The sequence below is a fragment of the Egretta garzetta genome, unplaced genomic scaffold, assembly GCF_000687185.1.
Source record: "Egretta garzetta isolate BGI_Z169 unplaced genomic scaffold, ASM68718v1 scaffold230, whole genome shotgun sequence".
Classification (NCBI taxonomy): domain Eukaryota; kingdom Metazoa; phylum Chordata; class Aves; order Pelecaniformes; family Ardeidae; genus Egretta; species Egretta garzetta.
Window position 1 is genome coordinate 2,268,357 of NW_009258281.1, and position 12,886 is coordinate 2,281,242.

General features: G+C 43.1%; 1 protein-coding gene across 1 annotated transcript in view; it reads right to left on the bottom strand.

The window, feature by feature from the left end:
* The window catches only part of UNC80 (unc-80 homolog, NALCN channel complex subunit), a 136,217-nt gene that overhangs the window by 22,770 nt on the left and 100,561 nt on the right, over positions 1 to 12,886 (bottom strand). Inside the window, 7 exon segments of the mRNA XM_035892015.1 lie at positions 2,302 to 2,502; positions 6,523 to 6,741; positions 7,087 to 7,122; positions 9,158 to 9,250; positions 9,464 to 9,634; positions 10,308 to 10,404; positions 12,059 to 12,197. Of these exon segments, the coding sequence (XP_035747908.1) occupies positions 2,302 to 2,502; positions 6,523 to 6,741; positions 7,087 to 7,122; positions 9,158 to 9,250; positions 9,464 to 9,634; positions 10,308 to 10,404; positions 12,059 to 12,197 (956 nt within the window).

Consider the following 12,886-nt stretch of genomic DNA (forward strand, 5'->3'; position numbering starts at 1 on the left):
CTGCAATACAACAGTAGGTGCCGTTAGCCGCCGGCCGCCTGCCCCCCACCAGACCCTCGCAAACACGGCGACCGACACACAGTGACGCCCACAGAGGACACGTTTCAGACAGCCACGATGTCCAAGATGAGCACAAAGTGTGCGACAGAGGGAAGCTTTTACCCACGCAGCTCAGGAAAGCAGAAGAGCACACCGGGCATTTGAGAGAGATGAGAAACATGGCAGAGGGGTCTGCGCTGGTGGCGCAAGCCCCCTCACAACAGTGGCGGGGGGGGGGGCGCCCCGCTGCGCCATGCCCCCCGGGGAGAGCGGCTCCTCCGTGCCCATGGATGCCCTCACGGCAGGGAACAAGCCCACCAGCTGTGAGCGCCCTCTGCAAGCTGCTTTGCAGCCTGGCCTGCTCTGCCAGAGTGACTCCCAGGCAGAGTCTGCCCTGAGCTTAAACCGGCCCAGCGGCACAAGCTTTACCTTCCTTACCCCCTGCCGGAGGGCTGATTCATTCCCTACCAGCACCACAGTCCTTCATTCCAGGATCCTTCCTTCCCTGACGCTTTGCTTTTTTCACCAAAAAAGCTTTCACGGCTCATGACAGATGCCGAATGGAGTCCTCCCTAACCATAAGCAGACACAGCATAGGTAACATCAAAGCGGTTCTCGTCCTTCATCGCAAGGCCTGACTCTCTGGAGTAAGTAGGCCAGCGTCAGGCCAGCGTCTGACTGTGTGCTTGTTGGGACAGAAAGACAAGACTTGCGTAACTTGTTAGCTCAAGACTAAACAATACCCTCGTCAAGCTCCTCGGCAGACTTCTTCGAGACACACAGGGAATCAAGCGTTCGCTATGTAAGTTCTCAAGCAGACCAACATAGACCTCATCTTTCAGCATCTGCTGTTCCTAAATCTAAAGGAATTTGCTCTTGTAATTGTTCTTACACATCTACTACTCCCATCAGACGCTGGTTTTGGAGCAGGGTGCCCACAGGAGGCAGCCTGTAAGATGCTGATGTGAGCACCCCAATAGATGGCTCCTAGGCCCTGGCACCCAGCCCCATCTCTTAAGAGGCTTCTTGGCCCAATGACACTTAAATGTAGTTGCTGCATTTGGTCCAGTGGCTCTGCTGTCTCTGTCCCTTTGCATATGGAAGAGCAGTTCCAGCCAGGCATAGGTACAGGCACAGACAGAGAGAATATAAAGGGAATTTTAATTTATGATCATTCGTTCAGGTTACACAAAGAGGAAAGATCTTCAGGAACAGGAAGACCCCTAAGCTGCCTTTGAGGCAGAAGAAAGTATGAGTGAGAAATGAAAGAAGAACGAGAAGCAGTCAAGACATGGCAAAGAATCAAACCACAGGAAGGAGAAACATCAACATTTCTGCCTCTAAATTCCCTACAAGGGCAGGAGTCCCTTAAAGCAGATTGTTAGCCAAAGGAAAGTGATAGGTAGGGATGCCGGAAGGAAGAGGTCACCTCCCTATTATGTACCCATCTTAGCTGGGTACGTATGAGTCCCTAAAGTTTTGTGTCCGAGACCTAAATTCTGATGTTGTCTAACATTATTCGGCTTCTCAGCTGAGACTGCCAACAAAGTGACTGATTCAAGCAGTTGAGGACATACACCCATAAGGGTGACTGAGACCAATGACTCTTTCTACTCAGATCACTGGAAAATCCACTTGTCTGAGAGACCTTACACTACCCAGACTGGATTTGTGTCACTGCCTCCGAGGAGGGAATGCTCCATGTTGAATACTTCTTGAAGTCACCAAGGCCTGCACCATAATGCTACTGTGTGATGCACCAGGCTTTCACTAGCCACTGACTAAATGCAATCAGTGCAGTTCTGTTCCCTTTACTAAGGAGCATTCAGAAGCTACTGCTTAGCTCCAGACTATTTTTATCTTTACAGTGAACATAACAGTATTTTTATGAGAAGTCATACTTACTACAGTTTAAATTTCCATTAAAAAATAAAATTAATCTCCTCAACTCACAGCTAAAATAAATATAGAGGGCAGTGAGATGGTTCAAATCTGAAGATTTATTCTGGAGAAAGAAAAATGAGATTTCTGGAAGTTCTCTCTGTAGTTCCTGATAACTGCATTTCTTCTCTTGCTACCAGAAGACACAACAAAAATGTCAACATAAATGCACACTTACAGAGATAAAAACATCTGTTCATTTTGTGATATTTTTGTAAAGGTTCACCACAACATGACAGTTTTAGTTAGATGACATACCCACACTTCAAGGCTTGCAACACCAGAAACAGACCCCAGAGGGTTTCCATTATACCTGCTCACCTCAAAGTAGGCATCTTGTGAATTTTATTGAACATACGATCCAATCTCTTTAAGATGAGGATAAGGGCAGGTCTCACCGCCTCCGCTGTCCAGTCAGTGATGGGCAGCATCTCCATGATGTAGCGCCGGAGGCCTCGGCTTTCCATTGTCTGCGTGTCATAAGGCGCCAGTTTCAGCAGGGAATGTGCGATTTCTGCCAATCTAAACCCAGGGTTTGTTAAGAGGAAAATCAAACACAACTTGCATTTCTCCACACATGCCAATGAACTAACAGATAAATCCTCAGTAGCCTAGTAAAAAGAAAAAGATGGAGAGATCAAAGTTGCTGCTATTTAAACTCTTAGACCCGATACCACAGTTCCTGGTCTGTGAAGATTCTTTTGCTGGAATCGCTGTTTTTATTTATGTGCACGTGAATGGTCTAAAGAATATTTTATATTGATATTAAATGCACCAAAGAAACATCAGGAATCATGGATCTGTGTAGCTAAAAACAAAGTACCCAAGCTGTTAGTAAGATTACAGCATTGCAAATGCCTGTGAAACACACACATGACATCACCTGTATGTCAATTAATGAGTGATTTGGTTTGGGTTTGTGCTTGTTTTTCAGTGTCATCACTTTAAGAGGTCTTGCTGTGCAGCTTTCAGGTGTTAAATTTTAAAAATGATGTGCTGTTCCATTGGTTTTCACAACATGTACTTTGTAGGATCACGCCCCGCAGCTTTGATTTGTTTCTCCTAACACCTCTACAGATTGTGTTGCTGTTGCTTCTTCTAACCCTCCCAGATGGCCTCACCGATGGCATTTTCTCCACTGACTGTGAAATACCATGGCAACATTTAACTTACACTTGCAGTTTGACAAAGACCTGCTGAAATACTTGAATACTTGCAGTAGACAAAGACAAGCAATAAAACTACAACTACTAATAATAGGGATAGAAACCCATATGCTCCCCGAAACATCAGTAGACTTTGTAGTGGACTATTACAGTACAAGCCTATCTGTACTGTGGGGGATTCTTCTGAAATGCCTTCAACTAACGGAACATATTTCTATTCTCTTTAAAATCTGCCTAGCAATATCAAGGGCAACGAGTTCCTCAGATTAACCGGAAGTGCTACAGAAGTGTTTCTTTATGCAGTATGTCATTATTATTACTTTTTACAACTACTTTGTCCTACTGTGGAGTAGGTCGGTTTCCTTAAACACTGTGAAATTTAAATTATCATAATTAATACTTTAAATTATCAAAATTATCATTATGATTCTTTCTGGCAATACAATATCAGTGGCAGATAATGGCATATGAAAACTTTCTTATGCATTAAAAAGTGTGAGATCCATCTCATCCAGCTTGAGATGGCAATCTCAATTAATCTTCTGGCTCCATTTATGCAGAAATAAACAACCTGGGAAATTCTTATCTTCCTGAAATACTGGGATAAACAACTCATTGAATGTGCATCTCCATTTTCACTGGGTCCGAAAAGATCTTTATGACTTTTGCAGATTAAGCATTTAACTTTTAAACAGCTAAAATTGGGTGAGATGAATCCTGTCTGAAGTGACTAGCATGTTATCTTGTTTTCTGAAGTCTCTGAAATGGCATCTGTTGGCCTCCCAGGAGGCTGTCACATCACATCCTGGTAAATCTGCTCTCTACTTAGAAAAGTTTTTTTTCCTACAGCGGTTAAATCCTGCCACTCATTTCACTGATACTTACGAAACAAATTTATATAAGAATCAAGATGGTGTTTGCTTTTATTTAGGGCTAACTACGACAAAGCAATTCAGGTTCCAACCCCAATAAAGCGGTTGTTTCTAGCACTTCCCAGGAGGCATAAGAGAATCAGAGCACGACTCATTATCTTCTGCAATTCAATCCCTGAGTTTTACTGCTGTAACCTTTGACCGTGGAAGACCTTCTCTCTTGAAAAGAATGCAGTATTTGCCAGCTGCTGCTGTGTACTGCGACTCTGCTTAATGGAAATTTTTTCACAAGAAAGCATCTTTACAGGAAGTACAGTAACACCACCTTCTGTACACAGGGATTTAAGTTTGTTAAACTCACCTTTTAAGAGAGGGACATAAAAGAGTTTAAGAACAATTAAACTCAGTTACTCTGAAATATAAAAACATGTAGAAATGAAGTTCCCACATTACTGTTAAACTACAAACACTTCTAGGTAGTACACTAGAGCATCCCTGTGCTACACACAAATGTAAGACTAGGATAGTAAAAAGAAGCAAGCCTCTTACTTTACTACACTAAATAAAGCTCATTCATCAAACACATGGTCCTCACTCCCGTTGAAATAATTAAAAAAAACCCCAACATGTCTAACCAAGGACATTATCTGTCCTGAGAATCTCACCTTTGTTTCTAACATAAGATTAAAGTTCTTAACTCAGGCTTCTATTGCTAAAAGTCACGGAGTTTGTAATGCAGCTAAACAGATGTATTGATTTCTGAAGCTTGTGTCCCTTGGAAAAAAAATGTAAGGGTGCCACTGTAAAAGCAGCCATGTCCATCAGGTTTTCAGTTTGTTTGCAGCCAAGCACTACATAAGGATGACCTGCATCTGTGGAAACAGACATCTCTTCTGTAAAATTACCCTCTAAATTATTAAACTTTTGCCAGAGAGCGGCGAACAGCAACATTCAATTCATATGCAAACACACCACCCAACCAAAAACCACCTCCCAACTCCCAGAGGAGTTCAGGGCATTTGTTAAACAAGACCTAAATTTATGTCAAACACAGTCTTGTGTTCTATAGAGACAGCCTGGATCCAAAGATGTCTGACAGAATATGCCGGTTAAGGGGCTTTGCCATTTTTTTCAGAGCATGCATGTAAAAGGCAGAAGAACTTTTAGAGGGTTTTCCTTGGTCCAGGGGCAGGAACAGAGCTGGCTCAGAGCATTGCTAGGATCTGTCACCCTTCGACTTCCTCTACAGGGTATTCCTGGGGAAAAAAAGTATAGTGTGCAAAGAGACAAATAATTCACAGCCAGAATGGCCTCTTGGGGTTCAGGAGGCAACATAAATTACTTCACTTTCAAGGCCAGTCCTTAACAGCTTCAGATATCTTTGCTATCTTTCCTATTTACTTCAATACTCTATTGAGCAGTGTTTGACTTACACCATAAAAAAAATGCTTCTTGGTATTTAGCTATCCTGCATTCAAAGAACGATCTTGAAGTATTTCTCTGTCTCATAAAAGAATTCAGATAGCTGTCCCCCAGTAACCTCCCCGCTCAGGGATACACTAGGGCTCCCTCATATGAATCCCAGTTTTCCTTCAGATGAGTGCCAGTCAGAACAGTGCTAACTGTGGCTCGCTCAGAGAGCATCTGTGCTCTTTTCATGGAGACACAACTTACCATGAAACAACTCTAATGAGTTTATGTTTCCTGTATGAGGGAATACTATGTGAGAAAGAGGTTTCCCCTGAAAACAAATGAAAAACTGACAACAGAATCAGGTCCATTCCCTCTTGTCCCAGATTTTGTTGTCTTTTACATCCGAACAAACTTCTCAGGAGCAACTTACTCTGTTTTGTGTTTACCATGAACAATAAACAGAGAAGAGAATCAGGTCCTGAGTGCTTAGAAGGCCCTACCCCCAACAACTTCTAGGTCAGCGCCACGTGAAAGGGTTTGCAGCGAGCACCCAGCCACCAAGCTGGGCTCAGTGCTGCACCTTGTGCATATCACATGCTGAGGTCGTGGTCTTGTAGATGCCCCCTGCCCCATCCTCCCCCGTATTTCAGACATTTATGCAATACAGTGCAATTGTTGCTCTGCCTTTCATGCTCATTAGCAGTTGGTTCCGATGCCCAGTGTCACAGGAGAGGATGAAGTTTGTATTCAGCCAGCTAGGCAGCTTCCCCACCCCTCGCCTTATCTGCTCTGCTCCTGACTGCATCTTATTCTGGTGTATCAGATGGGCATCCACGGAGCCGTTTCATCCACTGGAGATGGGGGTCTGAATGAGACCAGAGGAGAGCACATGAAACCTTCCTTATACACAAGCAAGGAACTTCCTTATATACAATCTAAGGAACATCCAAACCAAGCTCTGCATGTTTCAGACAGCAACATGCAACTACATTACCCAAAAGTGATTCCTTCTGCTGTTATGAAAAATTAAGAGCTAAAAGAAAGAAATCCCCCTGAAATGAACAAGTAAAATCAGAACGCCTGTGGAATACCTCATGTGGGACTTCACATCCAGCAGCTCCAGAGAGGTCACTCGGGGCTCACCAGCCAGATTCTGCAAAATCTTTAGCCTTGGACCACAGTGCTTGTAAAACTCTGTGCAGATATTCAGCAATGACTCCCGTGGCCTCCTGAATTCCTCCCTGGCAATTCGCTCATCCAGCTCCTCTCGGGGAAGACCCTGTCCCTCCTCCAGTAAGTGAAGGTTCTCCCTGGAGGACATGAAATGAGGAAAAGTAGGAAGTGTTTTATGCAGGGGAACAGCAGGGATAGCTTATAACAACCTTTCCAATTTGTTTTTGCAACTGATGCTTTCTGCTGCAATTGAAAAGAAAGATAGTTGCATCTGAAAAAAAATAATAAAAGGGGGGGGGAATTAGAATCTTCAAAGTCTTGTTAAAAATGTAAATAATTTCTATATGAACTATACTGTGCTAGCCTCCCCTGAAAAAAGGCTTCCTGTCACGGCAACAGTGGGTGGGACCCAGTGAACCTGGAAACTGCCAGGAAACCGTTCATCACGTGTCAGGGAAGATTGGGCAAAGATTTTACTGTACCTGATAAAGTGTAGTTTGGCTCCCTGTTCTGGGTACCTGGGAAAACAGAAACAGTGTGGTTGTAAACAGCGACTTAGTAACGCCTAAACTGTGCCTTTCTGAAAGGTGACACTGTTCTAGCCCAGAGGTATACTCACCTTTACCTCCCAATTGGCAGCAAACAACAGATTCCTATAGTTATTGCCCTTGTTATGAAAGGAAAAACTCAGGCTTAAAACCCACAGCCCTCTTTCATGCAATTTCTCTTACTGATTTTCACCCCAGTGCTTGGTCTGTTCACGAAGCCAGAGCTCACCTAGTGGAAAGAATACTTCAGTGTGTTTTTTTGTTTTATTGGCATTTTCTCTTGCCACTTCTTGTGGAGAAAGCATTAACAAACCCTGCACCACTTGGCTAATGCATCCAAGGCTGGAACAGTGATCATTCTACCATCACAAGACTCCTGCTGTTGCTAGCAGATGTCTGGTACGATGATAACACAACAGAAGAAACAAGGGCAGAAAGCCTGCAGCAGTGCAAAAATATTTTGGATCAGAGACTGAACATTTGATAATCAGAAAGATCTGGAAATGTAAATCAAGATGTCTGAGACACACAGATTCGGGAGTCTCTATGTTATCTGTCAGCAGATAGGTATTAACTGCTCTCCCAAATCAGCAGGCAAATAATAAAGCACTGCTTTCCATTACACCTTGTTTTCCGTAGATGGGGCAAACTTAAAATGGAAGTAAGTGGCATATATCCACTTCAGACTTGAGCATGAAGGGGTTTATCTGCTTCTCAGATATGGGACTGAAAGTCAAAGCTGTGTTTCATCCATGCCTCAATCGGTCTTAGAATAAGAGACTGATTCCAGGAATTACCAACCAAGATGTGTACGCCACACCTCTATAAATTGGCATAATAGCCCTTTGATGATCCATGCAGAGAGTGATTTCTCTCTCCCTTAATACAAAAATAGACAGGGAGTAACTTGGAAAGCATGTATTGCCAGAAGGGTGTTCCCGATTTACAGTCCTATACAGCCCGTGGTATTGCAGTAGACTATTGGCTGTGCACAGCAAACCATCAGCTGTTACAGACAAGAGAGAAATGCAGGGGAAACACACTGATCTGGAAGAAGAGCTACTCCAGCTTTCTCTAGGGGAGAATTCCTTTTCCAGGAAACATTCGGATTTTAAGCACAGTAAGGCACAGCCTGGCCAGGAGAAAGCAGGGCTGCCCAGAAGAGTAATCAGTACTGCAAAGAAAACCTCCATAATCCCAAATGCTCGTGGGTGGATTTTGTAACAAGATTTCTTAAGCCCTTGCTCTATGACTGAGTAAATTGTCCAGTGGCCTTGTCTTATTTGCAGCAGCCTAATTGGAATGGCCAGTATGGCCATCTCCTTCCTTATTTCTTTCTTCCATGTAAAGTTTTCTTTGTGTTTCTCTTTAAGAAGGACAAAAATATTCCCAGTAATTCTTCCTTTTCTCTCAAATTCTCTGCCACCCATTCCTTTGCTATCTGTCACTGCAAAAAATCCCCAGACCAATATGGAAGTAAAGGTGATAGAAAGAGACCGTAGGAAAAGTAAAAGGAAATGGGAAAGGGAAGTAAAGAAATCTAGAGGAGGTGCCAAGTCTCTGTGAGTCTCCGCTGATGTGCAGTTTGAGCTTGTGCTGCTGTTCTTTCTCTCAGAACAAGGCCAGAAGGATCTGACCCTTCTGCCATCCAAGCGTGCCCTGCCCATTGGTTGCTTTGACAGCAGAGTCGGAAGCAAGGCAGAGAACTGAGGGACATAGGTGCTTTGTCAGTGTACTTCTACAGCATGAAAGGGGAACCGAAGAAGATGTGTAGGAGGGCTGTCCTCCATTTTGATAACCTGACCTTCTATTTACTTGCATGGTTTTAAACTAGAAATTCTAGACTTGGGGATTTTGGTTACTGTCAGAGATGCAGTCCTGGGCTGTGTGCTCTTTTTATCTGACTGTTTTCTTTCCAAGCACTCTGAGCAATGAGGTGTTACTCAAAAAAAAAAAAAAAATCTGTTCAGAAAACCAAGAAAGACAGACAAGCCCAGGGACTTACCTGGTGTTCACACCTGCTGACATGGTGTGGTTTGCTGTTGTGGTCCCTTTATGGCCTTGGTCACATCGACTCATCTGTGGGGCTGTCATAGGCCTGGCAAAGGAAAGGTGAGTAGCACAGTAAAGACTAAATCTAACAAGTGCACTGAAATTCTGCTTGTGATCTGGTGAAATTTGGCACTAATTTTACTATGTGTAAAACTCAACCATTATTCAAGCAAAGCTGCATATAGTGAACTCCTGCGCATTCCCTCTCCCCGCAGTGATAACCAAACGCAGGCTCAGACCTCGGAACCACGTGGGTTACCTGGTGAGAACTTCGACACTGTACAAGAGGGCCTGCAAAGAGGTGGCAAGGGCAGCCATAGCAGCGATCTCCTCCCGAGCCGCTGTCACAGTCTCCACTTGAGAGGTTTGTCGCTTCAGTTTCTGCAGGTAACAGGGAACCAGCGCTTCCAAGACCATCAGCATCTGGAGGCTGGAAAAATAACCAATACCTGGTCTTTTTTACTTTGTCAGTCCTGAAACTCACATCAGGTGGAGGCTTAAACTTCTATCTGAAGACCCCTGGATCTCTCATTAGCCTTGTGATTTCATTGCTTCTTACTAGATAAGCGGTCCTGGGCCAAAGAAACTGTTGGATCAGGGACTTCAGGGGGAAAATTAGCTGATGGTGGAACAATACTAACAAAACCAACCTGAACTTCTGGGCATCTTCTGAATAAGTCATCCATTTGCAGACATTCATTTTCCCTTCCAAAGACTCCTTTCTTCTCTGGTACCCTCTTGGAAACAACCCTTTTTTTTTACTAGTTTACCTCCCCTCTCTCTGTACTATCCTGTTCTTTGCAGCTGCCTGTTCCTCCTCTCCAGTTCCCTCTCCATTCCTTCTCTGTCAACAGAAACCTGCAGGACACAGTGGGATCCCCACTTGGAAATGCTTACGTGTTGCGGCTCAGGCTTCTACCCAGCTTAGTGCTGGTGCACTAGGAAAGGGATCAACAAGCAGAGGCTTGGCCTCACAGAGAAGCCCCATGCTTGGAATGCATTTCTCTATCCTCTGCCTCCATTTGTCAGCCTTGCTTTCGCGTGCCATGCACAGCATTTATGCCTTCTTTGAGTCTGCACAAACCAAGAAAACAGATTAGCACCTTCTGAATGATTCAGGAGCATAGGCCACCACTGTCACACACAGCTTGATGGCTTCACTGATCGAAAAGGTCAAGTCTTCATTCCCATAGCAGAAGTCTAAGGGAGTAAAGCAATATGAAAAGACTATCACACAAACATACTGCATATGAAAGGAGCTAGCACACTCCTTCCTTTTTCCCCTCTTCCCTTGCTTGCTTCTCATGTTAACAATCCCCAATAGGCTCTTGATTTTTGACAAAAAAGTCCTGCTGTCCCAAGAAGACAGTAGATGAGAAACAGTTCTCAGTAAGTCAAATCACTGTTGAACATAAGGCCTACAAGCTTCTACTGCATTCCCGTTTCAAACATCACCCATCACAAGCAAAATCTTAAGTTCATACATGACAAGGACATGTGTCAATTTAATGACAATTTTTATGCTCCCTATGCCTTTTCCTAGATGTTTCCACTGCAATAAAAATGATGCTGATATACCACTGATGGCAGAAGATAGTTTTCTTCTAAAAAATCAAGCCCCTTCTATACTGGCTGCCACATGGGCACCAGGACAAAAGTGAGTCTGGTTTGCTAGCGATTTGAGAAAAAGATTTCAAAAGCATTTAAGTCCCACACTACAAATATTACTTTGGGGATAATTAGTGCCAGGCGCCAAGAAACTGAAGTATCCAAAGAATAATATCTGTAGTACAACTATAGTCCCATTTTCAGAAGGGACTTTGGTATACAGGTGGTACACAGGAGCCCACATCAAAGTTAAGGTCCCAAAGTGCATAAATCACTTTGTACAATGGAACTTGGAAGTCAGATGTTTAAGATAATTCTGATCTTCATATGGAAAATACCAGACGTGCAACATACTCATCTACAGTCTCATCATCAGCACACACTTGGGAATTTTCAGAGTTGACTTTGAATAACCCTCCACAGAAAACCCAAAGCTTTTATATAAATGTTTACTACGATCCGCTAAGAGGAAAAAATATGTTCCATTTTTGTACCATTTTATATTATAACTTGCAATATAATTGTGCTGCATTGTAAAATCCCAGTATATAATAAAGCTTTAACTCTAAGGCTAGAGAGGTTTCACAGTCCATCAAGATCAGTATTATTTAAGGGAAGTGCAAATCTGGAAAATAAGCTGAAGATCCTTATAAAAATCAGCAAAAATTACTTCCCTGTAAATCTCAAAGCAGCCAAATTCTTAAATGCTGCATTGCATGGATAACTATCAAGAGACACAGTGTCCTGGATGCATCATACTGCCGTATATATTCTGCTTTGTGATAAATCAACAACCTCCTTAGAACTCAGCGCTCCTGAATGTCTGAATGGCATCCATCATTTACTAGTCATAGCCTGCCCACGGGAGAGGAAGCTTTTGTTTACTGCCCACATGGAGCAGAGGAGAGGATGACACTTATCTTGTCAGCATGATACAGTTTATTAGGCATCTTTATTCTTCACCTACACACAATAAAATTCAAAATTCCAGGGGCTAGTCTCAGACTAACAGGCTCAATGCAGAAAAAGTAGCTTGGGAATAAAATAAATTAATAATTCCCCTCCTGCAGAAAATATCAAAAGGATGGTGGTGATAAAGCCAACCTTAAAAGCCTTGTGAGGCATAAGAAACAGATATGACTGCATTCTGGGAGAAGGGCCCTGAACAAATCCTGCTGGATCAAATGCGTGTTGAATCAATAAACAACAAACCAGAATTAGTGAATAAAGGGTGCTTTGCTGTTACCTAATGACTTCAGAGGCTTTTCTGCTTTCACCAGCTCTAAGATGTCCAAAATGTCTGGAGTATCTCCCTCTAAAGACTGCAGCAGGTCAAACAGGCACTGAGCTGACACTCCTTTGCTGGTTCCGTTGTTTGTAGCATCCTGCTTCAACAACAGACATTTGTGGGTGACTTTCTGAGGGCCTGTGTGCGTTCCAGGAATCTGGAGGTGTGGTGGACAACCTTTTTTTTTTTTTTTTTGACGAAGGGCCCACATGGAATTCAAGAGCTTAGTGCTATGAAACAACAAGCCTTGCCTCACTCAACAGACTGATGCTACAGGAGAAGCATGATCTGAAAACTGCACACAGCTTTCCTTCCCAGAAACAGCAGATCTTTGCTGCCCCATGAAGAAAGATGTGTGTGCTTACAGTGTATGTGCAGCTTAGATTTGGCAGCCCCACTGCAAATTAAAATTCCATTAACTTGTTTTAACTCACTAAAATGCTAAAAAGTAATTAGTGAATATTTCAAAACATGGCTAATCCAGTCTTATAGTTCACATGTACTAAAACTCAGCATTAAGCTTTTCGTTCCTATTGCTGGATTCTAAGAAAGGATTTACATTTAAAGAGTTACAAGCCATTATTGTCCTTTTACAACCTATTTATACACAGAAATTTAAAGTGAGACCACATTTACTAGCCTGGATACCAGTGGCCCCTTATCTCTGCATCCTGCTCAATCAACCGATGAACAGAAGTATACAGAAGTAAGTTTTCGGAAACTGGTTCCATGCAGCACGGAGTGCAGTAAGCACACGTTCAGCATGAAGTGTGCTGCTGCTCCAGC